Source organism: Plodia interpunctella, chromosome 21, assembly GCF_027563975.2.
Source record: "Plodia interpunctella isolate USDA-ARS_2022_Savannah chromosome 21, ilPloInte3.2, whole genome shotgun sequence".
Taxonomy (NCBI): domain Eukaryota; kingdom Metazoa; phylum Arthropoda; class Insecta; order Lepidoptera; family Pyralidae; genus Plodia; species Plodia interpunctella.
In genome coordinates this window covers 6268864-6296184 of record NC_071314.1, presented here as the reverse complement: position 1 = coordinate 6296184, position 27321 = coordinate 6268864, and the positions used below count along the sequence as shown (strand labels likewise).

The 27321-nt window shown below is 34.0% G+C and overlaps 2 protein-coding genes across 3 annotated transcripts in view; one reads left to right on the top strand and one right to left on the bottom strand.

The window, feature by feature from the left end:
• Window positions 1-1643: 1643 nt before the first annotated feature.
• Window positions 1644-22383, bottom strand: PhKgamma (Phosphorylase kinase gamma). Of its 2 annotated transcripts, XM_053761181.2 has the most exons (12): window positions 22008-22383; window positions 20621-20796; window positions 19634-19766; window positions 16104-16255; window positions 13881-13971; window positions 10278-10307; window positions 8510-8616; window positions 7361-7458; window positions 6489-6572; window positions 5005-5166; window positions 4208-4392; window positions 1644-3530 (listed from the first exon to the last, which is right to left on the bottom strand). In XM_053761181.2, the coding sequence occupies exons 1-11, from the start codon at window positions 22097-22099 to the stop codon at window positions 4258-4260; spliced, it is 1260 nt and encodes a 419-aa protein (XP_053617156.1). In that variant the 5' UTR covers window positions 22100-22383; the 3' UTR covers window positions 1644-3530; window positions 4208-4257. The 2 variants fall into 2 exon arrangements, with proteins under 2 accessions (XP_053617156.1, XP_053617157.1); XM_053761182.2 differs by lacking the exon at window positions 6489-6572.
• A 719-nt stretch (window positions 22384-23102) lies between these two features.
• The window catches only part of LOC128679444 (uncharacterized protein), a 69577-nt gene continuing 65358 nt past the window's right edge, over window positions 23103-27321 (top strand). Inside the window, exon 1 of the mRNA XM_064436658.1 lies at window positions 23103-23274. The gene's annotated coding sequence lies outside the window, so the exon portion shown is untranslated. The remainder of the gene's footprint in view (window positions 23275-27321) is intronic.

Below are 27321 nucleotides of genomic sequence, written 5' to 3'. Positions count from 1 at the left end.
TGAGGGCGATGTCCTCTCGACTAGCAACACTGGGTATGTTATCTTCATGTTCAAATCAAAAATTTCCGTTCGAAAATATCAGTTTTCTATCTATATATAATATTATATAATAATAGGTATATAAAACTCTTGCGTTATTGAGTGACTGACTGACAGACAACACACAGCTGAAACTACTGGGCGTAAAAAGCTGAAATTTGGTGTAGGTTCCTAGGACAGTGTATGGGAGCACTAAGAAGGGATGTCCTGAAATTCCCACGGGAAACGGATTTTTACTCACGAAGTTGTGGGCAAAAGCTAGTTCATTGTAAACAGACTAAAAATATTAATTTGTATACCTAACTTCTTAGACGAATTACATCAAATATTTTATATTACAAATTCATCATTCATCAAATTAGTCACGAATATGACGCGCTCTGAGGACATCTATGTTATTGTACTGTGGTGGTAATTGTGTGGATGCAGACGACCGTCTCCGAAGAGGAGACGGAAAAGTAGGAATGCGGAACGTGGGCTCCGGCTCTCAGTGACCGAGGAAGGAACCGGGAAAACTCTCACATGAGAGAGATAGATGGTACTGTCTAAATGAGACATATATATGTATGAATGTATCACCAAATCGCCAGCTTCCAACATGACTCATGGCTGTTGTAATATAATTATAAATATCACAATCGAAATGCATTAAATTTGCGTTGCATAAGTGCCACTTTCGATGCATCAAGCATTTGTGAATCATAAATGATATTCTAATATACAGTTACATATACAGATATTCTAATAACAGAAGTAGAAACTAAATAAGTGCACAATGTCCTCTTGCTGAAAACACTGGGTTTTTATCAACCAATCTGGACCATTACAACTGCTAGTATTGTAATAATAAAACATGTATTTCCTTTTTTTATATACTATCAAGCAGGCAAACATGCAGCCCACCTGATGGTAAGTGATCACCGCAGCTTCTCAACGCCTGCAACAGGGTTTCAGTTCGTTAAAAATCCAATTTTTATATACAAACTGTACTAACCTCAACGCAGGTCATATATATACAGCGTTACACCTTTGTTGGGGCGTGTGGTCCGCCCTAGGATAGGACCACTCCAGATCCTCCCGTGGATGTCGTACGAGGCGACTAAGGGATAGCTTAGGCAACAATAGAATCCCTAAGGAGGCTTCACGTCCAGCCGTTTGTAAAATCTTAGCTGAACTTCCAAAATTTTAAGATTATTTTTTACGCCGACCCATCACAGTCCCGAAGGCAACCGAGAACATGCAGAGATGAAAGAGAGGGAGAGTACGACGTCTTTACGATTACGGGTAGACAGAGCCAAGAGTAGCGAAACTCAAAGGCCACGTATAGCTGTACGGCGGGCTTGTTGGTAAAATCTCGTTTGTCTCTTAAAAACTAATTAATTTAAGGGCACAAAAAATAAACCGCATAAAGTTTCAACACATTTTAATTCAATTATAGAAATACAATATTTCCTATATGAAGCGGCCTCATTTGACACTTCTTTAGTTCGATAAAAAAGAACTAAAAGAAATTACAGCAACATAAATTGAACTGCCAAAAACATACGTTTTATATTTTAAAATAAAATCAAAAGCTTTGACTCCTTAATTTTTTTTATATTACGTTATATATAACTAAGTTTCAGAAGATATATATTTTGAGGTCTGCACAGACGCAAAATTCATTTAAAACTGTATATGTACAGTCTGTCAAGAAAGTGATTAAATTAAATGAGGACACTGTCTCTTGTTGGCAACACTGGGTGTTTATCGACAAACGTTGGCTCTAGTAATGGTAAAAAAAGTGATTAATTAAAATTCGTTTTTTCACTTTCTTGACAGGCTATAATATGTCTTAGTAATTAGATCTTAGTTATACGAAGCACGAACATTCTTGCTTCTATCTATCTTTATGGTAATCGTATATGCCCAATGTTATGTCCTGACGGATTACTGTCAGAGCTTTTCTCACTCTGCTTCGTTACGCTTACTTACAACCCGGCCGAGTTAACTGCGTACCTGGCGGCAGTGACGTCGCATTCCAGCGAGGTTAACTCGACCGAGTTGTACTGAGCATTTATTAATCTCTGCAGACCTTAAAACCACATATAAATACCAGGGGAACATAAACATCAGTGTCATTTGAGATGTTAAAAAAGAGACCGGTGCTGTGACCAAATATTATTTTTAAATTCGTACTAACATCGATTAATAATGTTGTAATATACACAAAATTATTATCGAATATTGCTTTGACACTAATTTATATATATATATATCTATATTTACAAAGAGTTTGAGGCACAATACGTAACTGTTTTGTGAGAAAATTGTGAAAATATATAACGTAGAACGCGTAATTTCAAAGTTCAATAATATCGATATTTTAAAGAGACATGTTCTAATTAAGACAATTTTGTTTTGAAACATAAAAATATACATACTTTTTATGATAAAAAGTATACTCATAAATTATTTAGATTTTATGTAGAAAATTTTTGCAAAGTGCATACCCATTATAAGTCAAACCCTGATATAATGACTTATTTTTTTCAATTTATATGCCAATATAGTCAAGAGTATGTCACAAACAAGTGTATATAAATATAATGCACCAAAACACAAAAGGCACCTTGCCTAGAAACTAGAAAAGTATTTCAAATACATCTTTGCCGCGAACTTTTAACGCAATATTTTTATCTTGTACCATGACTAGGATGACGAATCCAATTCGAAAATTATCGCCACCATTTTTTTAACCGTTGAAAATTTTAAGTTATATGTTCATATATAACTTTTGAAATGTATTATGACATTAGTGTCTTGTGTACATATATGCATATGGTCAAAATAAACCATATATCCGAAACTGGTCATTGAAGATGGCAAAAAATTCAAATGTTTTTGATTTAAAACATTTTGTATGCAGTTTTTATTTTACGGTAAAATTAGGTACATAAATACAATAACTCCTTTGATATAAATACATTTGCAACGCACACTCAATACCACTCTAAATAATTATATAAAAATATACGTCTTTTTGATAAAGTACTCGCTACGAATACATACACAATTTAATATTTTCTAAACAAAAAATGGCATATTCAAAAACGTTCTACATTACAAAACAACGGGAACAAAACTATTATAACACGAATTAAATAATACTAAATTACGCTTAAATTGTGAACCTTACTTAGTGAGAAAACAATACTACACACCTAATCTTTGATCTCGATTTTTTTGCAATTATTGCTTTATGACCAAAACAGCGCAATTCGAAAACTATATTATAAAACTAGTAACGTTATACAACGTAACGTTATAAATTATAACCGCCTTTAGCAGTTGGCAGCGAATAATACAAATTGAACTAATGTAGTAGGACATACTACGTGGGTCGATAAGAATCTACGTGCGACTAACCTACAATTACTCGTTGGCGCGAATCGTCGAATAATGAAGAAACGCATCTTTTCGTTTCTGCTACCCTGGTACGTTCGATGTTCCTGCAAGAGAAAGTGAAACTTTATTTTACTTGCATCCATCCACACGCTTTTGCCGCAAGAGGAACAAAAAGGGATGCACATATTCAAATGACAGAGAAATAAGATGGCCTTCCGTTTCTATTAAATACGTGCATCCCTTTCTAGTCCTCCAGCAGGAGCTTTAACTAACTAGGGGGAAGTAATTTATCGCGCTGTACTAACGCTACACCTGTGTTTTTTTGTCTAATTCGAAATTACAAATGACGGGATTCTCTAATCTTCCTCAGTGTGAGAGTCCGCAACTCAGGCTTTCAAGCTTAATCTAAAGGACTGATCGTTTTGAAATTTGGTACACGGGTAAGATATAACCTGGAATAGGTTACTTTTATCCCGAAATTCCTATTGGAGCGAAGCCCCGGGGCGCATCTAGTCTAATAATAAAAGGTAAAAAAAATATCTTTACTAGTAAATTGGTATTAGTAAATCAATATTTTCGAGAAATTGGGGCCAGGAGTCTAGAAGCTGCAAGGAGCTGCTTCTTGACTATGAGACGCCAATTATATATAAGCTTTTCAACTAAGTCTTAGGCAAGTTTCTGAAAAGACCATTTTTTACTACTAAAAGAAGATAAAGAGAGGGTAAGAAACACAGCAAAAAGCACTTTCTATATTATTACTAATTTATTAGAAAAATCTTACCAGGAGTCCAGAAGCAGCAAGGAGCTGCTCCGACGCCGCCTGTAAAGCAGCTATCGGCTGAGGTTGCTGACGTAGAGACTCTTCAACTCGGTCTTGGGCGTATTCTCGAAGAGAGCGGCTCTGTTCTGACCTTCACCCTTCTTCACCCAGTGGCCGTAGACCCTGAAGGCACACCCGTCGATGACCTAGAAAAAAATAGATTTTTATGTCAATAAAGTCGTATGTGTTACTGAAAATAACTTATTGGGGAATTGTTAAGGACTACCAATTACAATCGGTAACGTCAGTGACCGAAAGAAATGAACTATTATAATACAATCTCACTGGGCCCTAAAATAGAACCGCTCCATATCCTCCCGTGGGTATTGTACGAGGCGACTAAGGGACATATAGCCTTAATAGCGGTTGGTAAATTTAATGGTTAGTTTTTTTTACGAGAACCTTTGGCTTTGGGGCGTCACAGCTCCGAATGTACCAGGAACACGCGAAGATGAGAGATTATAACACAATCTCCTACCTTTCTTAGTACCCTCATAGTATAATAATAAAGGAGGATCCTTTCCACCGTGTAGTGCACACTTTAGCGCTTATTATGACCAATTTGAATTTTACGTTCAGTGAACGAATGAAATGAATGATGGCCTTTCTCAATATACTCATAGTGTAAACAAGCCACAATGCCCATGGATTTAAGCGGATATATTTATACATATAATATATTATTTCTACCCATTGCGGCACAAACTGTCACTAAATTAAGCCAATTGTACTGTTCACCGAACGAATGAAATATTTACCTTCCTCAACACCCTCATAGTGTACGGGTCTCTCAAAGCGTCGTGTAGTGGCAACGCCCTGGTGGACGTGTGCGGCAATCGTTGTAGGCGCACTGCAGCTCGGACTGTGACCAATCCGAGTCGAAGCTTCGCACGAGCGTTGAAACCTCCAGATTTTATTGCCTGTACACAGAATCTCCCATTAATTTATGTTGTCCGTGTATCCGAGAAACCCGTTCTTAGCTGACGCTTGTCGCTGACAAAACAGGTCCTTTTTCTTTCTATTTAAAAGCTAGAAGAAAACTCTTTATTGGTATAATTATGGAATAACACCATGTTTTCTTTCGTTTTAAGAAATATCTAAAAACGTTTTCGCGTCAGTTAGGAACTCATTTCTAAAATCCTACGGAAGTGCAAACCCAGAAGCTAGTGTTGCTTATTTCATTGGGCTTTACTTACGTATTAAATTAGTATAAGTACACTTTATTCCAAGGTATTAGGAGAAATCCCATAGCTGTCAGATTTTTACAATTTCCTTCAAGATCGCGCGGTAATGTTGACTGTTGGTAATGGAATAAAAAGGACGAACTACAAAATAGTGAAACTAATGTTTTTTTTTTATATAGTATAATGGGCAAACGAAAGTGCGCTGTCTGAAATTGCAAACACCGAAATTGAATCATGGATACGGACAACCCGATACTGGTCACCGGTGCATTGGCGACTTTTTTGGAAAGCAATAAGACTCTTTTCTTGAAAGTCCCAAAGTTAAAACTATTATCAACCAACATCCAACAATTCAAACACAAATTTAGTATAAAACCATTTGATAATCATGATCAAAAATAAAAGAGACGCATACAAAAACATGCACACACATGCAACTTAGAAAGCGAACAAAGCAATACTTGCGCTGAAACAGTATAGTGTGATTGTAAGAGTCATTTTAACATTACCCCCTTTAAATATAATAATATTTAACCATAAGAAGCCACAAAAAAAGTATCAAGTTCAATCCTAACAACGCTCTAAACAAAATTTCTAATTTTACTATTTGATCAGCTACAAATTCACAGACAAGAGATTATTTTTAGTTAATTCATATATCAATTGTGAGAACTAAATAGCTTTATTAGTAAATAGTAGTATAGAGCCCAGTATGTATAGGGTCAATCTTCAATGAAATATAGCTTCAGTCATTGCAAAATTCATAAAAAGCAGTCAAAATGCACATAGTGTATAGTGTGTAGTTGAGACGTCAAAAGTAGTGTTTGTTTCCCAATATACATCTTCGGGGCTTCCTTGGGACCGTGATGTGTATTTTTTTTTATGTCTTTCACAAGCACAGAAAACAAACTAAATTATTTGTGTTTTCGTGTGAATAAATGATTTTTTAGACCAACACAATAGGGTTCCGTCATCGTACAAAATCTTCTAGATAATCAGGGTCCCATAACCCGCGAAGAGCCTAAAAAAATCCCAATACAATCCCGCACACAAATTACCATGGTCAACTGTTCGATCCTCGACATCCTGCGGCTGGCGGATGACAGCGACTTCTTCAGCGGCGTCATGTCCTGGTCCCACAACTACCAGGAGCGGAGAACATTGTAGTAGTGTCAGTTGATATAACATGTTTGGTTATGTGATCCCAGAACAAACGTGCCAAACATTCTCAACATTTTTTTGTGGTTATATATTTGTTGAAAATTGGACTAGTTATCTGCTAGGAAACTAGTTCACTCATATTTCAATTACGTACGAAACTTAGAAAATAATCACAAAACAGTCTGATGTTTAAAAGAACGTTGTTATTGGAACAGCTTAAATAAGTATAGCAGAAAGAAAAAGTGCTTGCAAGCTCTACAGTGCGTCATACACTTATAGTGCACGTTGTAGATGTTAGCGAAGCGGAAAGTAAAATTAAACAGAAATAGCTCGAGTGAAAACTATACGTAACGTATATTCGATCTACTGAAATCAGCAAATAAAATAGCCTAAAACCAAGGTACACCAATAAACTTGGTAAAGAAGCTTTTTTAATTTTTACTATTTCTGGTTCAATATCATGTATAGTTGGGGTTTTCAATAAAGATATTGTTTTCTCCCACATTTATTTTTTAACAAAGTTTTTAATGTGGCATTCGAACCCTTCTCTTCGTGGCAAGGCAAATTCGACCTACTATACTTTGCCAAACTACTAGGTATTAAATATACACACTAATAGGTTTTTTTTTTCGATGATAAAAGAACTTTAATTTTTTTCCTGATTTGACATGCAACTGGATGATTGGATTGTATGAGTTTTCCATTCGAATATCTTTGATATTTCCACGAAATTGTACCAGGAGATCAGTAGTCGAAAGGAGTAACTCACCACAGTGTTGAAGAAGGCATGTTTCAGGGCGTCTTGAATCCCAATTCTCTCGTTTGGGTCAACTACTAACAACCGCCTAATGAGGTCTTTTGGGTCATCTGTAAGTTTTAAACGTAAAATCAAGACAAATATAAATTATTACAATTACAATTTGAGCCACAAAACCCACTGGTTCCTCTTCCAAGTACCTATATAAATGATGTTTCGTATCGTTGGTAATTACACAATTACATACGTAATTGTAATAATAATCAAATTTGGTAGCTATTGCTGTACAATAACAACGATCCTAAATATAGCTAATTAATGAGCTAATCGAACTTGTATATACTAATTCATGAATTAAATTAATTTTCCGCAGATCTAGACTACTAGTCTACTAGTGTTTTTAACCTACATTTAATATTACTGTAATTTATCCTTATCCTACTAATATTATGAAAATGAAAGTTTGTGAGAATGGATGTATGTAACAAACATATGTTTGTTACTATTAAAATCTACTGGACCGATTGTTATGAATTTTGGTACACGAGTAGAATAAAACCTGGAATAACACATAGGGTACATTTTATCCTGAAATTACCACGGGAGCGAAGCCCCGGGGCGCAGCTAGTATATAATAAAAAATGTTTTCTGCCCCGTCTGTTTGTCCTTTCGCGATAAACTCACGGATACTATTGCACGGATTTTCATGCAGTACACCAATAGATAGTGTGATTTCCTGAAGAAGGTTTAGGTATAAAATTTATTGCTTTTACCTTATTGATATTTTTTTTAGTTTTAATTAATATTTATAATTAATATATTAGGTCAAGTTACACAGATTGAGCTAGCCCCAAGTAAGTTCGAGACTAGTGTTATGGGATACTAACTCAACGATAATATATTTTAAAACAAATACATATATAGATAAACATCCAAGACCCGGTCCAATCCAGAAAAAGATCATTTTCCATCGTGACCCGACCGGGGATCGAACCCGGGACCTCTTGGTTCAGGAGCAAGCACTTTACCACTGCGCCACCGAGGTCGTCGTGGAGGTTTTCGCTATTAAATTAAAAAAATATATAAATGGGTGACGATGGCGCTAGTGAGCACGGGCAATCTTAACACTACACTACATGACTGATAGATACAGACACACACCTGATATATCAGCCCACTCGGGACTGGTGAAGGAGTATTTCCCCTCCATGATGTTCCGGAGCATCACCATCTGCTTGCGATGCCAAAATGGCGGACATCCTACTAATCTGTAAAACAAAAATGGTGCTAAAAGCAGATTTCCCTTTTATAATTAATGAAATAGCATCAATTACAACATGGGGAAATTAATTATACTTGAAACATAAAAACTCCATAGTTGTTCTTAAATAACTAATGACACAATTGCAATTAGTTACATTCCTAATTAATGGACGTATGTGACGTTCCACGAGAAAACATACTTTGTGGAGGGATTTATTTGTTCATTTTTATTATCCCTCCTTCGTAGTCGTATTCCTCATGGCTGAGGGTCGTGGTCACGTGGAATGAAACACACACAACAACTTTCTTGGCATTATTAATGGCTGATTTGCCATTGCCTTCTCCATTTCACACAAAAGTTAATAATAATCAACCAATGTGCAGGTTTCCTCATTATGTTTTCCTTCACCGGAAGCAAGTGGTGGACGATGAAAACTACTATATATGAGTCAGATTTGTGTAGAAACTCATGTGGCACGAGTAGGATTCGAACCTGAGACCTTTCGATCCAGAGGCGGGGATCTTAACCATTACACCACCACCGATTCCATTTTTATTATAGATTAAATAATAATAAATAAATATATATATTAGGACAAATCACACAGATTGAGCTAGCCCCAAAGTAAGTTCGAGACTTGTGTTATGGGATACTAACTCAACGATACTATATTTTATAACAAATACATATATAGATAAACATCCAAGACCCGGGCCAATCAGAAAAAGATCATTTTACATCTTGACCCGACCGGGGATCGAACCCGGGACCTCTCGGTTCAGTGGCAAGAACTTTACCACTGCGCCACCGAGGTCCTCAAAGATTATTCATAAGTCGTAGGACTGCCCTCCACGAATTAACTTTTCTCGTGTACTTTTAACTTTTTTTTAATTAATGCCAGCTAAGTCCCTTATTTAGTTGCAACAAGTTTTATTTATTGTTTTTATTTTTGCAAAACAAAGATAAATTTTCCGAAATTTATATTCCTATGTTTCTATGAATTTTTATTTTCTAGAGTCCGCGGACAGAAAATTGTTAAGCAAAGCCGAGTTATTTATCTATGCAATAGATAACAGGTAATTGGAAAAATACTTTTCCGGGTTTCTAGTGATTTTTTATCTATGTTTACATTACACTATTCTATAAATAGACTAACTTACATTATCTATTGTTTTATGTCAACGATAATCTTATAAAAATATGTCATCTATTTATTCATTCAAAACGTTAAAAAAACGGGTTGCTCTCCGGTAGTGCCGGCAGAAGTGAAAACTTACGAATTTTCGATCGGGTCACATGTCCTGACGCGAGTTTAATATTTTTTACCCATCACAAAAAGTGCACAACGCTGCTAAAGAAGTTTTCACTTCAAAAATAGAAAATTTGGATAATAATATCTTATCTGAACCACAACACGAAACGGCAAATCAAATGTTATATTATTCTTGAGTATATTTAAAAGAAGAAAGAAAAAATATTTATTGATGGACATACCATTTTAACAATTAATTATTCTACATGGATATAATATTGTATCAAAACAGCTTACTTTAAATGTTAATTTAAAGTCATTTAAAGTAAGCCTTTTTGCGATTTTTTTTAAATATGCACAATTAAAATAAAAAAAATTACACAGCAATCCATTATAATAAAAAAATAACTTACAATGTAAACATGATGACGCCGCATGCCCATCTGAAAATAATTTAAAAGAAAATTTATTTAAATAAATATTGAGCAAAATGCAAAATATAACGAATGCGCCGCTAGGGGCGCCGATTTTTTTTAAAAAATCCGTTTTCAATCAAAATTTTGACGTTTGTGTTTTGCGCATAATAACACGTCAAAATTTAGCTCACGTTACTTCGCCACGCACCTCAAAAACAATATTTTGATGTCATTTATTATCATGTCATATACTTAAATATGTCTCATTTGTTGACCAGACCACGTTAAACTGACTAATGTGTTGAAGTACACGTGCAACATGGAAACTGTCGCTTTTACTTTTACTTTCAAACGTACGGAACTCTAAGAGTGATATTACGTAACCAATTATCTGTCTCCAACTGCCAAATAAAAACAGATAAGATACATTTATCACAAAGTGACACGCGCTTCGGATAACCCCACATTTGCGATACCAAGTACACCAGACTGAAGTGACTCGAGACGTCAATCGGTTATCGATCGTATGTAACGTTATTCTTCGTTGATCTTAATAATCAATGTCAATTTGTCATTTAAAACACGAAGAATTATCTGTTTCGTAAGAGTTTATGTGTAGTAAGGACGCAATTTTACTCTTAATTCTGTTTACATGATATATAGAGCGGTAGTATTTCTTCGTATCAGACATTTTAGAGACGCGTTGCCCTGCCATCATAAGCAAAAAGACCCTCTCTGGCATCCTACATATTATTCTTAAACATCAATTTTCAAGTTCAGTATTTCATTTTGGATATTGAAAATAATATTAGTTTCTTACCATTACTACTTACTATATATAATACATAATTATGTATTATATATAGTAAGTAGTAATGGTAAGAAACTAATATTATTTTATGTGTTGTAAGTTACGGTTATGTGTTGTAAATGTCGTTAGAAATTTCTAACGACATTTACAACACATAACCGATGTTCGACTAGCAATCTGTCATTAGAAAAATTATAGAAAAGGAAGAAACAGTAAATCGGTACTAATTTTTTTCTTATATCTGCGTCCCTTTCTGGGCTATATTAGACGCTTTTTATTTTTGAACCAAAACGCATACTTTCCCTTGTTATCGAGAAATCACGAGCTTCATTCGTGGCATATCAATATTAAATGTTCACTTTTTAGTGCTCTAGGACATACTGCATTAACATAGAACAAAGGCAAATTATGATCAACTTTCTTACATAAGTATTTCAAGATCAGACGTTATGACTCAAAATACATATTGGCAAAACGCACTATTATTGATAGTAGTAATTATGCGAATATCGATAAAACTTCCAAGATTAAGTGGGTATCAAAAAATAAATATATTAGGACAAATCACACAGATTGAGCTAGCTCAAAAGTAAGTTCAAGACTTGTATTTTGGGATACAAACTCAACGATACTATATTTTATAATATATACAACATCCAGGACCCGGGCCAATCAGAAAAAGATCATTTTCCATCGTAACCCGACCGGGGATCGAACCCGGTTCCCGAACCGAAAAAACCCGAACTCTCAGTTCAGAGGCAAGCACTTTACCACTGCGCCACCGATATCGTCACCGAATTATAAATTATAAAATCACAAACAATAACAAAGAAAACTACATTAATGAAATATTAACATAAATAATGGGATATTGCAATTTTATTAATCCATACTAATATTATAAAAATAATACAAAAATTATTGTATTTTTATTTGTAATGAAACTCAAAAACTACTGAACCGATTGATACGATAATGGATTTTTGACATAGTGACAGACGAAACCTTCAGTAGCAATATAGGCCACTTTTTTAAATTATGGTTTTACCCGAGCGCAGCCGGGACGGGTCGCTAGTATTTTGCATAAAGATATTTGTCACGTTTTAATGTATTAGGTAACCTGATAATTAAAGGACAAATTTTTTTTAATTGTGTTAAAAACAAAAAAAAAAAAAAAAAACTAAATTCCTATTAATTAGCGAAAACATAGAAACAATAACCTAAAAATTCTTTAAAATTAAATACACGGCGATTGTCAAGTCACGTTTTTACAATGTCAAATGGAGGACACGCATGCAAAAAAAAATCGACGTATCGTTTTAATTAGACATATCAATGTTAAATTAGTAATAGTTAAACAGTTTTGATTATTATAGTAGTCCACGGTTTTAACACCCGACGCAAAAAAGAGGGGTGTTATAAGTTTGACCGCTAAGTGTGTCTGTCTGTATGTGTACGTGGCACCGTAGATCATCAACGGGTGAACCGATTTGGATGCGGTTTTTTTGTATATGATAGCTAACTTTTATGCGGTGGTTCTTAGATATGTTTGATCAAAATCGGTTAAGCCGTTCAAAAGTTGTAGCGAAACGAATATTGAAAGTCGGGGGTTTTTTAATTTGTCTAACAAATAAACTTGTTAAGATAGAGAATCGAATTTTTCGAAAGGCATACCAAGTACATGTACAGTACAGTTTGTATGATTTGCACGTTTGAACAGGGTAATTTCCTTTCCTCACCAAAATAGTGTATCCTTACATATTATAAAACAAAGTCTACTGCCGCGTCTGTAAGTCTGTCTGTTCGCGTTACACTCAAAAACTGATTAATGGATAGATAGTGTGATTCCAGAGGAAGGTGTGGTGTTTAGCGTGCGAAGCCGGGACGGGCCGTTAGTAAGATAAAATTGGAACGTTATTCCTAACTTATAATGCAGATAATCGTCCATAAAACGTTAATACATATTTATATTTGTACACTTAATTCTTATTCAAAGTGTTCTCTCTCTCATACGTGTTCCTGGTTGCTTCTCCGCCGCTGGCTTCGCTTCCCTGCTTTTTCTTTTCCTCTTCACACTACATTCGATATAGTATCTAGCCAAACCAGTTTATTATCATATTTATCCCACTAACATTATGGCTAATGTTTGTGAGTATATCTCAAACCATTGGGCTAATTTTACAGCTGAAAAGATACATCAACAGTAAATTTCATAATTTACTATGAAATTACTAAATACTTTACTAACTAAATACCAAATTCTACAATTCAACTTGGGGCAAAAATATTTTTTTGTATGTATATGTACATATTGCGATAACTTTCGAACCGTTGGTCTGATTTTGATGAAATTTAAAAGGTATGTAGGATCTGTCGATAAAATTTTTAAGTTGGCATCAAAATCGGTTAAGTCTTTGTTCCATTTTATAAAAACTGATCAAAATTTATTGTGTTCGCGAGGTTTAAGTTGCTTGGCGAACCACTAGTATAAAACACATGAAATCAAAATCAAATCATTTATTCAGAAATTAGGCCTTCACAGGCACTAAATTAAATTATATTTTTATTTAGTGCCTGTATTTATTATTCTAAATTAAATTATATTTACCAAAGCTACAAACTACTAGCATTTCGGAACGACCACTGCTGAGAAGAAATGCCGAAAGAAACTCATTCAAACAGTGTTGGTCCCTTTATGCCAGAAGGGCTTACCATTTTTTAAATATAAATTTATGTATAATTTTTTAGAGAGTAGAGCTTATGAAATAATTCGATCGAGTGATACTCACATATCGACTTCCATGCCATACCCTGGTGCGTCTTCAAACATATTTGCTTTCAGGGTTTCGGGTGCCAGGTAGCCCGGCGTGCCGCACAGCTCTGGGAAAATCACAAATATTAATTAAAATCATCATCATCATATCGAGTGTGTTATTACTAATATTAGTGTCAGATTTTATTCAAGTCGCCTAAAGGAAAAGTCCTCACGATGTTTTCCTTCACCGGAAGCAAAGTGGTCTATGAATACTTACTATATATGAGTCAGATTGATATACAAATACAAACGAATATATATATATATATATATACATACGGTTGCAGTGGGTGCATGGATAAACAGAAATTCCCCGTGAACCACTGGTGGGTGGACGTGGCGCGCCGAGAGAGATTAAATTATTGTTTTTGATATTTAGACAATAATTATCTGATTTGACGTGTATTTGAATCGTCAATATAGTGTTTATGATGTTTATAACCGTAACGCACCACCTACCTACTACCTACCTACTCACCACGTCACCCCTATATTGTGTTGGGTGTGGTTCCGCCCTAGAATAGGACCACACCATATCCTGCCATGGATACTTCCGTACGAGACGATTAAGGGACACATAGCATTAGCATTGTGTAACGGTTGACGTCAGGTAGGCGGTTGGTTATAAAATTACAGTTTATTCATAAAAAAAATTAATGACCTCGGGCTTAGCGGCTAGAAATAATAATTATATTGATGTAATCAATAGCGTGAAAGTACATGTAAGGTAAAGAGGATGACTGTCTCGCATCGCAATCCAGAGACAATAGTCTTTGTTTCAGCAATCGCACTGTGTAGTATTGTCTTCAGACTAGTCGTGGCATAGACAATAATGCCGGTTGGCTATCCGGACAGTCGACATCAATATTACAAAAGAAAATACGAACTATATATAGAATTACACATTATAAATTAATATTGATTTTTGTTACAATCTTTCCCGTTTATGATATTGAATGAAATGATGAACTACACCCAAGAAATGAAATTAGGTTAAGCTGTACTAAGAGACCACACAGGGAGTTAAACTTTACAAAAATACAGATTTATAAATCAGTAGCATTTTATAAATCACTATGTTGTCCCATTTCCTAAAATAAAACCATATTTAACTGCATTAATAAATAAAAACTAAATTAAAAATTTAAGAAACCCCCGAGATCGAAGATGCTGTTATCCTCTCATCTGCTAGAAAACAAAAGTTTCCAAACGACTTAACGCAGATTGTCCCAACATAGCTAAGAATATTCTTTCAAACAAATAATAATAATAAATCATTTATTTGCCAACAACACAATTTCTGTACAAAATAACTATATGTATAATGTAATGAGTTACATTGGTGAGTACAAAGAAAAGTAGATCAAAATCTGTTCAACCATTTGGCTGCTACGATGCCACGGACAGACATACAGATGCGTGTCCTCCTTTAAACAGCATTGTTATTTTTTCCTTATTTAACACATTCCACGAAATTTATTTGAATACTTATCTACTCATAAACAACGCGATTGCATACGTGGTGGCCCATTTAATTCGATAGCTAAGTGCGACACTATATACCAAGGATATACTGGGTAATTATATATACATGCGGGCATATATGTGTAAAATAAAATTTAAGACAAAATATTGTAGAAAATCTTATTATGAAGTAAAAAAAAATCTTTATCTATCTCTATCGGTGGCACAAAGTCGTTGTATCTTGACATTGACCTGCGTACTAAGTACTAAGGCAACATGAACCGAAAGCGGACTATTTATCAAACATCGATAGATAGCGAGAAACTGAAGTAAATTATATAGAATTTACTTCAGTTTCTCGCTATATATTTAAACCTTCACGAAGATAAAGTCTTTATTTTTTTGAAGATTATGACTATTTATATTTTATGCTGCTAACTCTGCAGAATTATTTTACTTTCTGCACTCACTCAATAGAAATTTGTGGAAGAACAAAGGGGAGGCCTTTGCCCAGCAGTGGCATATAGCCACATTACCATAAGCTAGCAAAAAAAACCACAATATTCTAATTACAAAAAATCACACTTTTTCGATTGTAAAAAAATAAAATAAAACTGAAATTAAAATGGGTTTCAAATTTGTGAGAATCTGGCACTTAGGTGTAAAATTTGCTACTAAGGCAGTATGAAGTGAGAGGAGTCAATTTATCAGGCGTGAATGGAAGGAAACTTACCAAAGAGCTTCTCGCCATCTTTCAACACCTTCGCAAAGCCAAAGTCTGTGATCTTGACGTTGAGCTGGTCATCCAGCAGAATGTTCTCAGGTTTCAGGTCCCGATGGACTATAGATTTGCTGTGGACATACCGCACACCTTCCAACACTTGCCTGGAATAGAATTTTCAGATTAGAAATTAAAGTATTAAATAAAGGCTTTCGTTTTTCAGTCAAATGTGGTATTATTACATTAGGGAGACTAAGCAGTGAGATCATTTTTATTTCGAGATAAAATTGATGAGGACAAGGAGTTATTTAAATAATAAACGAACGAAAAACTTACACAGATATACATTCATATCAGTTTTCCAGATCTAATTATAGCAAAACGTAAATATGGAAATATAATTTTCTCAATTATCGATTTAATTGACCTGAAAGATTTTATCGATCGACCTAAAAGTAATATTTACCTCATTAATATAAAAACTAAAACTACATTTAAAATACTTGGAAATATATTCAACACACGCGAGTGATTTCTTCTGGCTGTAGAACTTTTCATTTACACCGCCGTCGAAAATACTAAGAGCCATTTTGTCCAGAAAACACAGAATACAATCACCACGAATACAGTCTCAGAGTATTATTACACTAGGAAATTATGAGTGTAAACAGTCCGTTCTTGAGATTGGATGTTGAAACATGAATTACATAAAAATAAAATCACTCGGAGTACAACCGAACAGTAGAAAATCCATAGAATTTCGCGAACAATTTTTATCCTGAACACCAGGAGCATATGACAACCCAAGAGTCTACACACAACTGAGTAATCCAGCTAGAATTTACGCGAATCTCGATTATCTACGCGCGCTTGCACTCGTACAAGTAACACAATAATGTTGTTTGCATTGGACACTCTGGGCACATTATTCATATTATTTTCTAGTATTTTCCCCGAGAAAAGATAGTAAACCCAAATCTTTAGCTCTTGGAAATGTTCTAGAAAATAATCCAAAAATCCAACGGAGAAATTAAACAATTTATTTCACAAGGTTATAAACAACAACAATCTTGAATAATGTACCTTTCTAATGGTGAAAGGATTTTTGAAATCGGTTCGGTAGTTTCGGAGATTACCAGCCTCAAACATACATACTCACAAACGCTTACCTCTTTATAATAATAGTATAGATGTATAGATAAACAATAACAAGCTTACACAACAACCATAGCAAAAACAAAAATGATATGCCTCTGGTTTAATTACTTTTATTTATCTTATCAAATACATTTCCGGGTCAATAAGTGGAGTGAAGAAAGTCCAGTGGTTAAAACGCCAGCATGTGATCGAAACGTCCCAGGTTCGAATTCTACGTCGTTTATATACCAAACTGATATTTCAATGAAATTTGGTACACTAGCAAAATATATTCTGGGATAGCCAATAGGGCACTTTTTATCGCAGAATTCCCACGGGTGCGGAGCCCCGGAGCGCAGCTAGTACTATACAAATGCACGGTGCTTTAGACCTTTACAACAGAATAAGAATATTTTGTTTACAAAAACATCATTTTTGACAGGAGCCTTTATTTTTGTTAGTGAGATCTTATTGCATTCAATGTGTGACAAAAAATCAGTCCTTGCAATAAACCGCCGAGGAGTCTATTTAATGTGTACAGAAATAAATACCTAGTAACTTGTGCTTAATTTACCTACTTTTTTAAGCTTTATATTTACACTGTATTATCTTGTATAGAAATAGGTTTTTAAAAAATTTCGTGTATTTAAAATGAATTAAAAACACTATTTCGATGCGTTCCAAAAATTTTGATTTATTTTCTTTCAAAAATAGCATGTTAAAAGCTCATAAACATACTTAATACATGCGATTCCAATTATAATGTTTACGTAAAGTTACGTATATAAGTGATAATTCACACTTTGTTTTCATCTTGTTAGCCCCCGGACTAAAGTCCAGTGATATTAAGATAATATAATATGATTTATGCGTTTTCAATGCGCAAGTTATTGTCCTTTTGTTTTTAAGATAAATTAATTGGTATTTTAGAAAGGTTCGCGCTTTGGATATTTGTAATAAGTACTTTTGTTATCATGAAAGTCGACCATTGGACAAATAGACTCATAGCGAAAATAAACCGGTCGTTCCATTCCGATCCTGGGTATTTTTTATCTGTCTCATTGTAAAAGTTCCACGACCTAACACAGACCAACAGAGACACGACACTTATTTATGCACCCACTTAAAGAATTACAGTTAGAGTTTTTAAAGATATTCTATTGTCGCGCGTGATTATGCCCTAGAATAGGACCACTCCCCAAAATTTTTTTTTTCACTATTGTTGCCTCATCTTCAGCACAGCAGCGTCCACAGGATTCGTGTTCCCTAATCGCCTCGCACGACATGCGCGGGAGGATATACAGTGGGTCTTATTCTACGGGACACCACATAACTCAAATTTACACCAAGTATAGTAACTTGGCAAGTACCCTTGAAATCTTATCTCCTAGTTTATAAAATGCAACATGAAAACGTAATAACGCACACAAATCGCCCTTGATAAGAGAAGCGGGTCAGTGATGCGTGCACGTGCTACATGATACCGAATTTTGAGGTAATATTGCCGACTAAAAATTGTTTTGTTCAAGTGTTATTTTTTAATGTTTATAAATTAGCTATGGAGAGAGAGAGAGCAATTGAAGGAATTCCACCGACAAGAGCCTCACTCTTGTATTAGACTAGCGGCCCTTTGCTTGGTTAAAAAAATAATAATTTATACCCCCAAACCTTCCTCAGGAATCACACTATCTAGTGTGCCGTAGATTGTGAGTTTATAGCGAATAGACAGACAGACGCTGTAGAGGACTATGTTTTATAATATGTTAGGATGATGATATGATGATGGTAACTTAGCGTATATTCAAATCTTTAAATTGTTCATTTTCTTATTGAACGAAATCAAGTAATAACAAAAGCAAAAGTATGTAGGTGACTGATTATGTAAATTCGACTGAACAGATTTGAATATAGTCACAGAAGTCTTGATTGATTTCTGTGAACACAGTGCATCTATTTTCTACCTAAACGTCCGCGCCAACTGAGTCATACCTTAATTTTAGTATAACTTTTGTATCTAATCGGAAATTTACTTAATGAAAATTCGCACGGGAGCGTAACCTGCACGGCTAATAATAAAAAACCTACAAAATTCCATGTAAGCGCCCTATTATGATTCCAAAAAGAGCTCTTTAATGGACAAACATTAGAGGCTTATCGCTTCCCGCTGTCTGTCTGTCCCTATGTATGCTTTATAATACGCAACTGATTTTGATGAGTTATTTTAACAGATAAGATTGAGTCGAGAAGGTTTAAGCGTATAATTTATTATGGTTTTACCAGTACGAAGCCGAGACGGGCCGCCAGTTATTTCTATGTATAAATACCGACCATTTTAGGCATATTCATAAGGTTCTCTTTCACCCTACAGTCTCCAGTTACGGAACCCTAAAGAACAGAACAAATACCTCATGATGTATCTGGTCTTCTTTTCGGAGAGCGTGACAACCGACGTGAGGTAGTCAAACAGTTCCCCGTTCTTGCAGAGCTCGAACACCAGAAATATAAAGGTCTCCGACTCGAACACATCCTGAAGATCGACTGCAAGTAACAATAATCGGTATATAGTTTTAATAGCTGCGCCCGGGGCTTTGCTTGGCAATTTCGTGGTAAAAAGTATCGTGTCATATTGCATACATACATACTCACAAGGATTGTGTGGGCAGGCATTTCCAGGTTATATACCACCCGTGTACCAAATTTCATAACAAACCCTTCAGTAGATTTTACGTGAAAGAGTAACAAACATGCATATTGCATACATACATCCTCACAAGGATTAGTGGGAAGGATTTTGATCATTCCAAAACATAGTATTAACAGTTCAAGTCGCTCTGTTGAAAAAACAGAGCGACTCGAATTTGAAGATTCGGTTGTGAGTTTACAACCGGCAACTCGCATTGAGATTGCTATTGTTGCTGGGCTATGAATGCCTTAGTCACCTTGTACGAAATCCACGGCGGATATACTTATAATAAATACATGAGTGGTCCTATTGTAGGGCGGGACCACAAGACACAAAATGCACATTGCCCTCACTTTGTACAATCAGTAAAAATAATAACTATAGCACCTTTCCCTTGATTGACTTTTACAATTTGCACCTAAAAGGAAGCAGCTGACGCATTCTGTGTTATACCTTCACAGTAGAGATCTTCCCACAGATGATGAGCTAGTCAACATCCCATTTATATATTTCGTGTTGCAACACTTGGCCCTGTCTACCTCGTAAGACGTGAGACTGTGTCTGATACTAAATAAATGTTTACAAATTATATATCAAATTGCAGGCAAAGAAAAAACGACATGACAGTGAGCAATACTTTTTCTGTCAATTTTTAATTTTTAAAATTATCTCTACGTTGGTCACACCAAAAGATTAACAACTCACTCACTAATGTAAGGATGGCCGGCCACCATTCTAAGTATGTGTATCTCTTGCCGAGTAGCCTCCCTCATGGTGTGGGTGTCGACGCCATCTTGCGACTCCTGACTCAGATCTATGATCTTGGCCGCATATTCTCTGCCCGTTTCTTTTTCTATGCATCTTCTGACTGTTGAGCTGATGCCTCTGTAAATATATAGTACCTTTGTAGTTAGTGAGTATAAAATAACCATTTTTTAAGGTTTATATTTGCACGAGTTTCTTTCGGCATTTCTTCTCAGCAGTGTTCATTTTGAAATGCCAGTTACTAGTTTTTAGATTTTTGAGAAGTAACTACTACATGTATAATTAAAAATTTGATGTGAAAAAGAATCTGCATTGTAATAGTTTCTAAATAAATGCTTAGACTTCTTGTGCAGATAAATTGGATAAATTGAAATCGTAAACTTCATGTCAGAGGTCTTTAAACTTGAATAAAATTTGACAACAAATTTGTATAACACACTCAAAAAAGAAGAAAATTCAAGATTAGTTAAATTGTTAAATTGTGAAGTGGTAGGTAACTAATATTTTAAAACTTTTTAAAGATTGGATAGGAAATACGCCTTTTTGGCATGATGTCGGAACGTAACACTAACACCCTTTGATAGGCAGTACAATTTGTATTTATTTTTAAGTTTAGTTTAAGTTTTATTTAAGGGTGAAGTTGTTGAGGGTGAAACTTTCCCATTTTTTTATTAGTTGACATATAAACTCTAAAAATCAAATTGTTTGTCACATTATAAAAGAGTTTTCTATCTTCCATGCAAACAATGAGATTAAATAAGAGATAATATGGTTTGTACAATTATGATTTACATAACATTGCCCCTGTTACATTCTAATTAATCTTTATGATGTTGGTTACATCTTTATTTATTTATATACACAAATGACTGTGTAAATATAAAACTTATTAAAATAGGAAAATAATATATAATAATAGGATAACAATGTGGAAGCTAGACAAATACCCAAGCTGTTTATTATTGACAGATAAAAAAAGAAAATATTTAGAAAAATAAGTCCCACTAACAAATAAGAATTATTGAAAAAATTCCACATTGATAATCCATGATCTTCATCATAGATATTATCTTTCAATGATTTGTAGATAAACATAATAATAATAATAATATGTAACCACTTAACTATCTAATATTGTATGATAATAATACAAGAATATTAAATTAGAAAGAATAACGTAATTTCAAGGTCATTGGGAAGACCTGTAAATACGGACTTGCACGATACTCAACATAACACATTTGTCTATTAGTAAGATCTCAGAAAATTGGCACTAACGCAAATCGGAAATCACGAACCTACAAAGTGATAAGTTACCATTTTCATCTTACCTGCCTATTATCTCTTTTGGTTCGTATTTCGCATAGAACTCTTTCGCCGCATCTTTATCCGGCAAATTATCATCATCTTCTTCTTTTGCCATATTATTCACTATGTTTGATATAGTTTTCGATTAATAATTAATTTATTTCAACGACCACAATGACGGAAGGTTACTGTAGTACCCATTCAATTAGCACGGTATTTAAAAAATACAAACATGGATTTATGAAATTTTAAAAATCACGCTGCACATATAAATATGTAAATAATCATTTAGTATTTTTATACAAATTGTTTAAATTACGTAGGTATAGGTAGATCTACTAATTCATAAAAATTAAACAGAACAGAAGACGAGAGAACTAATGTATTGACATTTTCAATGACAATGACATAACCTTTACAATGACGTTTACGAATATGATCGTAGATTAAAAATATCTATACACTGCAATCTGCTGCAAGTGCGGTGCGGTTCATAATGTTTTGAGGTAGACCTCGTCGGTCGACCTCGACATCCGTAGATAATAAATACGCCTCGTTAGGTCAATCTGCAGTCGTTATAATGTTTTTAAATCTATTCTGTGGTCGTTATAAATTTTTTAACAAACATAGATAAGGAAAGCATTATGTGCTAGGATTGTTGACAAGTACTTACTAAATCCATGATATTCAATGTAATATTCATAATCTGTGTACGGAACCAGAATTGTATGTCGCGTGATCAGTTAAGTCCAAAGCAAATCAAAAGTAACCCATAATACAAATATTACAGGTTACTTTTGATTTGATTCGTACACCTACCGATTGTGTTCGTGCCGCATGCCCTTTCTAAATCTATAGGTTCATAAAGAGTTTAAGTCAATGACCAAAGAAAAAGTCTATGATTACCAAAAGTCTATGATATATGGCCTATTGGACGAAGACTGTACTACCATATCAAACGATTAATCAAATTTATTTTTCGACACAACGTTTTAAATGTTCGGTACTTAACTAAAATACATAAACAAACGGTACACAAAATAATAATAAATTTTGAAACAGGAAACAGCTGATTATTGTCTATAGTTCTATTTTTCTTATGTCATTTCATTGTCTGTCTCGTTCTCTCAATTTTGCTTGTTGTTCCGTCCGATTGTCTTGCATTTTCGAGTGATAAGGTGCAATGAATTTGTACGAATTTCTTTGACTTTACCTGTGCCAATCCTTAAGATTATTTGTTTTGAGTTGGATTTCGGTGTTGAGCAGTAGGTTCGAGCACTCCGGAATCAGGTAAGTTGTTATTACGCACTGCTTTTTACCAAGTGACATTTGTATTTGATACAATTTGGTACTTCCATCATAGCTAACAACCTTGAAGCTATAGAAAACACCAGTTTTCTTTGTTCTATTAGTATTTTCAATTTCATGTTACAATCTGGGATCTCATAAAAAACAATATTGAAGGTACCTGCTTGGTCTGCTATCCTATAATTTTGGTTGATCTTTTTTACCCTTTGTTATCGGTGTTACAACTTCACTGCATTAAAAAGCATATAGACAAATGTAAACATAGGTACATGTAAGTATATTTAGTGTTCAATTTAATTAACTTTAGGATTGCCATTTTTAAGACAATTAAATCGTTATAATTCATAATTGATAGTTATTGAGGGTAAGCATATTTTTTTTGCTATATGCACACAGAAATGCAAAGGCTGAACACCAAATTCTAATTAAACTAATAATGCGAAAGTAGTTTCTTGAAAAGTCTATTTTAATTAATATTGCTGTAGAAAAAAGTTTTGTATTAAAAATATAGTCAAGTTTATTATCTCTTCTCACTATTGATTCAATCAATCTCTTGGAATTCTCGATTATATCTAGTTATAAAATGTCCTGATCCCTTTGAAGAATTCAGGAATTCAGAATGAAAGTACAATTATGACATACTTTTATGGCTAAACCACTTGTCAGATTTTTATTAAATTTGTAATAGAGGTTGTCTGCAGCTCGGCCTGTGTTTGACCACAAACACAGGCAGAGCTGGAGGCAACTGCCAGAATTCTAATATTTTTGTTTTGATGGTAAATAAAATGTTGAAAGTAAAATATTTTGTTATCTGTTATGTACTAAATGCTAGAGTAATAAATAGAGTTTATTTCTAGGACAGTTGCATAAATTTGTTACATGGACAGTGGCAATTAAGTTTGTGCATGTTGCATCAACCTGATGGTTGCTATTGCTTGCTAAACTTCTTTTTTTATTTTCAAGGAAATGTATAATTTCTGTACTCATAATACAAAAATATTTCTATTTTTGTTTGTAATGAATGTAGTCAAAAACGACTAGCCAATTTTGATTAAATTTGGCACAGATATAGAACTTCAAGAGATAACTTATGAAAGGCTATTTTTTTATTATTGTTTTACCTGAGCGAAGCCGGGATGGGCCAGTAATTCATATTCTGTTTTTAAATTTTAGTATGTAATTCTTGATTTCTCTAAGTATGCTCAAGTCTATTAAATGTAAATACAAAAATGTCCCCTGTATCAAAACCATAACCACAGTATCAGAACGGCCCCTTTGAAAAGTCCCATTATCGAATTAATATGACAATTACAACAAATCTATGGGTAATCATATGTATCTCTGGTAAAAATGCAAAAAAAAATTCACATAGTTAAAGGATGTGATTAAAGGACAGGCCCTATAAAATTTTTTTATTATTACACCTCATAATGACATAAAAAAAATTACTTCATACAAAGTCTCAAGTTGGGTCAAGTTCATGTCATTTCATAGAGGAAAGAAGTAAGCAGACGGCAGAAGGCCTCAGGTTATCAGAGTTTGTAAAGCCAATCGGGAACTGCATTATAAATATAAGTCGGGTTATTTAAAGATATATATTTTGTTTCGCAGTGGACTTCTTGTGGCCGAGATGATGACGACCCAAAGTGTCTTTGTCTTCTTTTTTTTCTGGGCTATATTTACTTTTGTAAACTTTTGTAAAATAATTTAAGATTTTTTATTCCTTAATAGCCGATTTTAAATGAATATGTGATAATTATGAATTACTTATACCCCTTGAAGCTGTTGTCAATTATTCTTATACATGTAAAATAAAATAAATGATAACATAAAGTGAATCAATTATGTTGATAAAATGTAAAGCTGCCTGTCTTCCTTTCTTTACATATTAACAAAGTCCTCTGCTGCGTTTGTCTGTTGACTGTAAAATTCATAAATAAATTAAGTTTCAAGTATGTCTACTATAGCTGGTAAATTATGTATTGTACCACCAGTGTTCATAAGCTGTTCACTTTAATGTTACTTCATGATTGGCCTAAATAATCTATTTAATAACAACAAAACACATTATTCATTATACCTCAAAATACTATTAAAATTATTAAATTATTGTCTTTTTATATGTGGATAAAAGAATGTCTTTAAAATATTTTTTTGAGTAAATAAATTTAAAAAATCAAGAATTTGGGGCAAATTGATACTTAAAAAGTATTTTTTTATTCCTTTAAACTTACTCCCACATTAGTAAATTGAAAGTATTAATTTTCATCTTAAAATTTAAGTTATAAGCTTCATTATTATTTTAAATTATTTTATAGGAATGAGCTATGACTATAAATATAGAAGTGCAGTGCTATTAACGCAACGAATAATAATTAAAAATGTGATAAAACACCCATCCTAGCAACATAGAAAACATGTGTACAATGTAAGAGTACCTACATAAAAATTCCTTTTTAATTACCACAGATAATAACATCTGTAATCCGATGAGCTCTGTTACACATAGTTACATCAGTCACATAGCGTGAAGAAATGCTATGAAATGTTCCGTAGCTGTCTGCTTTAAAACTTTAAACTTCGAATACTAAGTGCGATTGGGCAAAGATTTCCTTTTCACCACCGTTGTCATTAACATAGAACATTCAAACTTAACTCAAATTACAATGCAACGCCTGACATAATAAAATAGTTATGACTCATAATAGTGATTTGATGCTTATGCTGTAGAATATTACACATAAATGTAAGACACAATGTTTCATATGTTTCCTATGCTTTACAAAGAAGTTTACAAAGTCAAGTTGGCGATGGTCATGTCACGAACGACATCTCGACTCGATAAATGCATAACACTCAAGTTGAAATTGAATGGGCTGAAAATATTTTTTTTGTAATTTGTAGATTCTGAGTACTTGTTACATGTATGGACATTGATATTGTACAATAAAGAGCTTTTTTTATTTATGAACTTAGCGAGTTTATATAAACATTATAAAACGCGCTTGGCATGTTGCGTTGCAACAAACATGTTTTTAATATGAGGAAAAAGTTAAAACAGATGTGTTCGATTTCATGAATTAATGAATACAGCACTTATGTACCTATCTCCTCCAATAAAAAACGACATACAGTGTAATTGATTAGCCAACTAGCTAACGTTTAATAGGCTAGGAAACATTCCCAGATTTTTTTATCTATATTAGTAAATAGTTTAGAAATGTCTGTTTATAAAACATGTTATTAAATGCGGCGAACTTTCTTAATTTTTAACATCCGACGCGAACAAATGGTGTTATATCAGTTTGCTACATCTTGTATCTTGTTAATCTCTGTGCTTCGGCACCCAAACAAATGAACCAATTTTAAGTAAAGGTAACCTACTTTTTCTTTACTTTTGAAAATGTTTTTTGAAAAGAAAATCTGTTGGCCCCATGAATATGTTCTGTATTTGTCCAGTTTATTCCCAAAGAGTCAGGCGCAAACTCAAATATTTGTTGGTTTAAAAATTTGAATGAAATAAATATTATTATAAACCCATCTCTGTCGGCCCACCTAAATAATACAAGATGATCCGATGATTCTCGCTCGTTTCTTGTCGTTTTGGTCAGAATGATTGTGATTCCTCAGGGAGCTGTATAATTTATTATAGCTATAACTGACCGAAGCTGGGATGAACTTAAATCTGGTCATCTCCATGCAGAGCCTCCGTGACCTGGTCCAGCGATCGATCGGCCCACCCCTTGGCACCCTGCCCACTGGCACATCTTTCATTCTCCCATTGACCCAAAATATGTGATAACACATGGTTTATATATATATATATATTTAAAACAATTAACCTAGCTGCGTTTTGGACTTCGGTCCCGTCGGAATATGGAAATAAAAGTACCCTATGTCACTCATAGATAACGAAGCTTTTTACTGGTGAAAGAATTTGGTTTTAACTTTCGAATGGGTGATATTAGGCACCCATGACCAGGTGGAGTGTAGTGGAGAGTGATGAGTATAAAAGAGGCGAGTGAGAAT

Bases quoted from the DNA above. Each gene is read 5' to 3' on its own strand.
- PhKgamma (XM_053761181.2), bottom strand. From the start codon at position 22,099: ATGGCAAAAGAAGAAGATGATGATAATTTGCCGGATAAAGATGCGGCG. The intron at 20,797-22,007 runs GTAAGATGAAAA...ATATATTTACAG, and splicing joins CCAAAAGAGATAATAGGCAG to AGGCATCAGCTCAACAGTCA. The intron at 13,972-16,103 runs GTAAGTTTCCTT...TGATTTTCCCAG, and splicing joins AGATGGCGAGAAGCTCTTTG to AGCTGTGCGGCACGCCGGGC.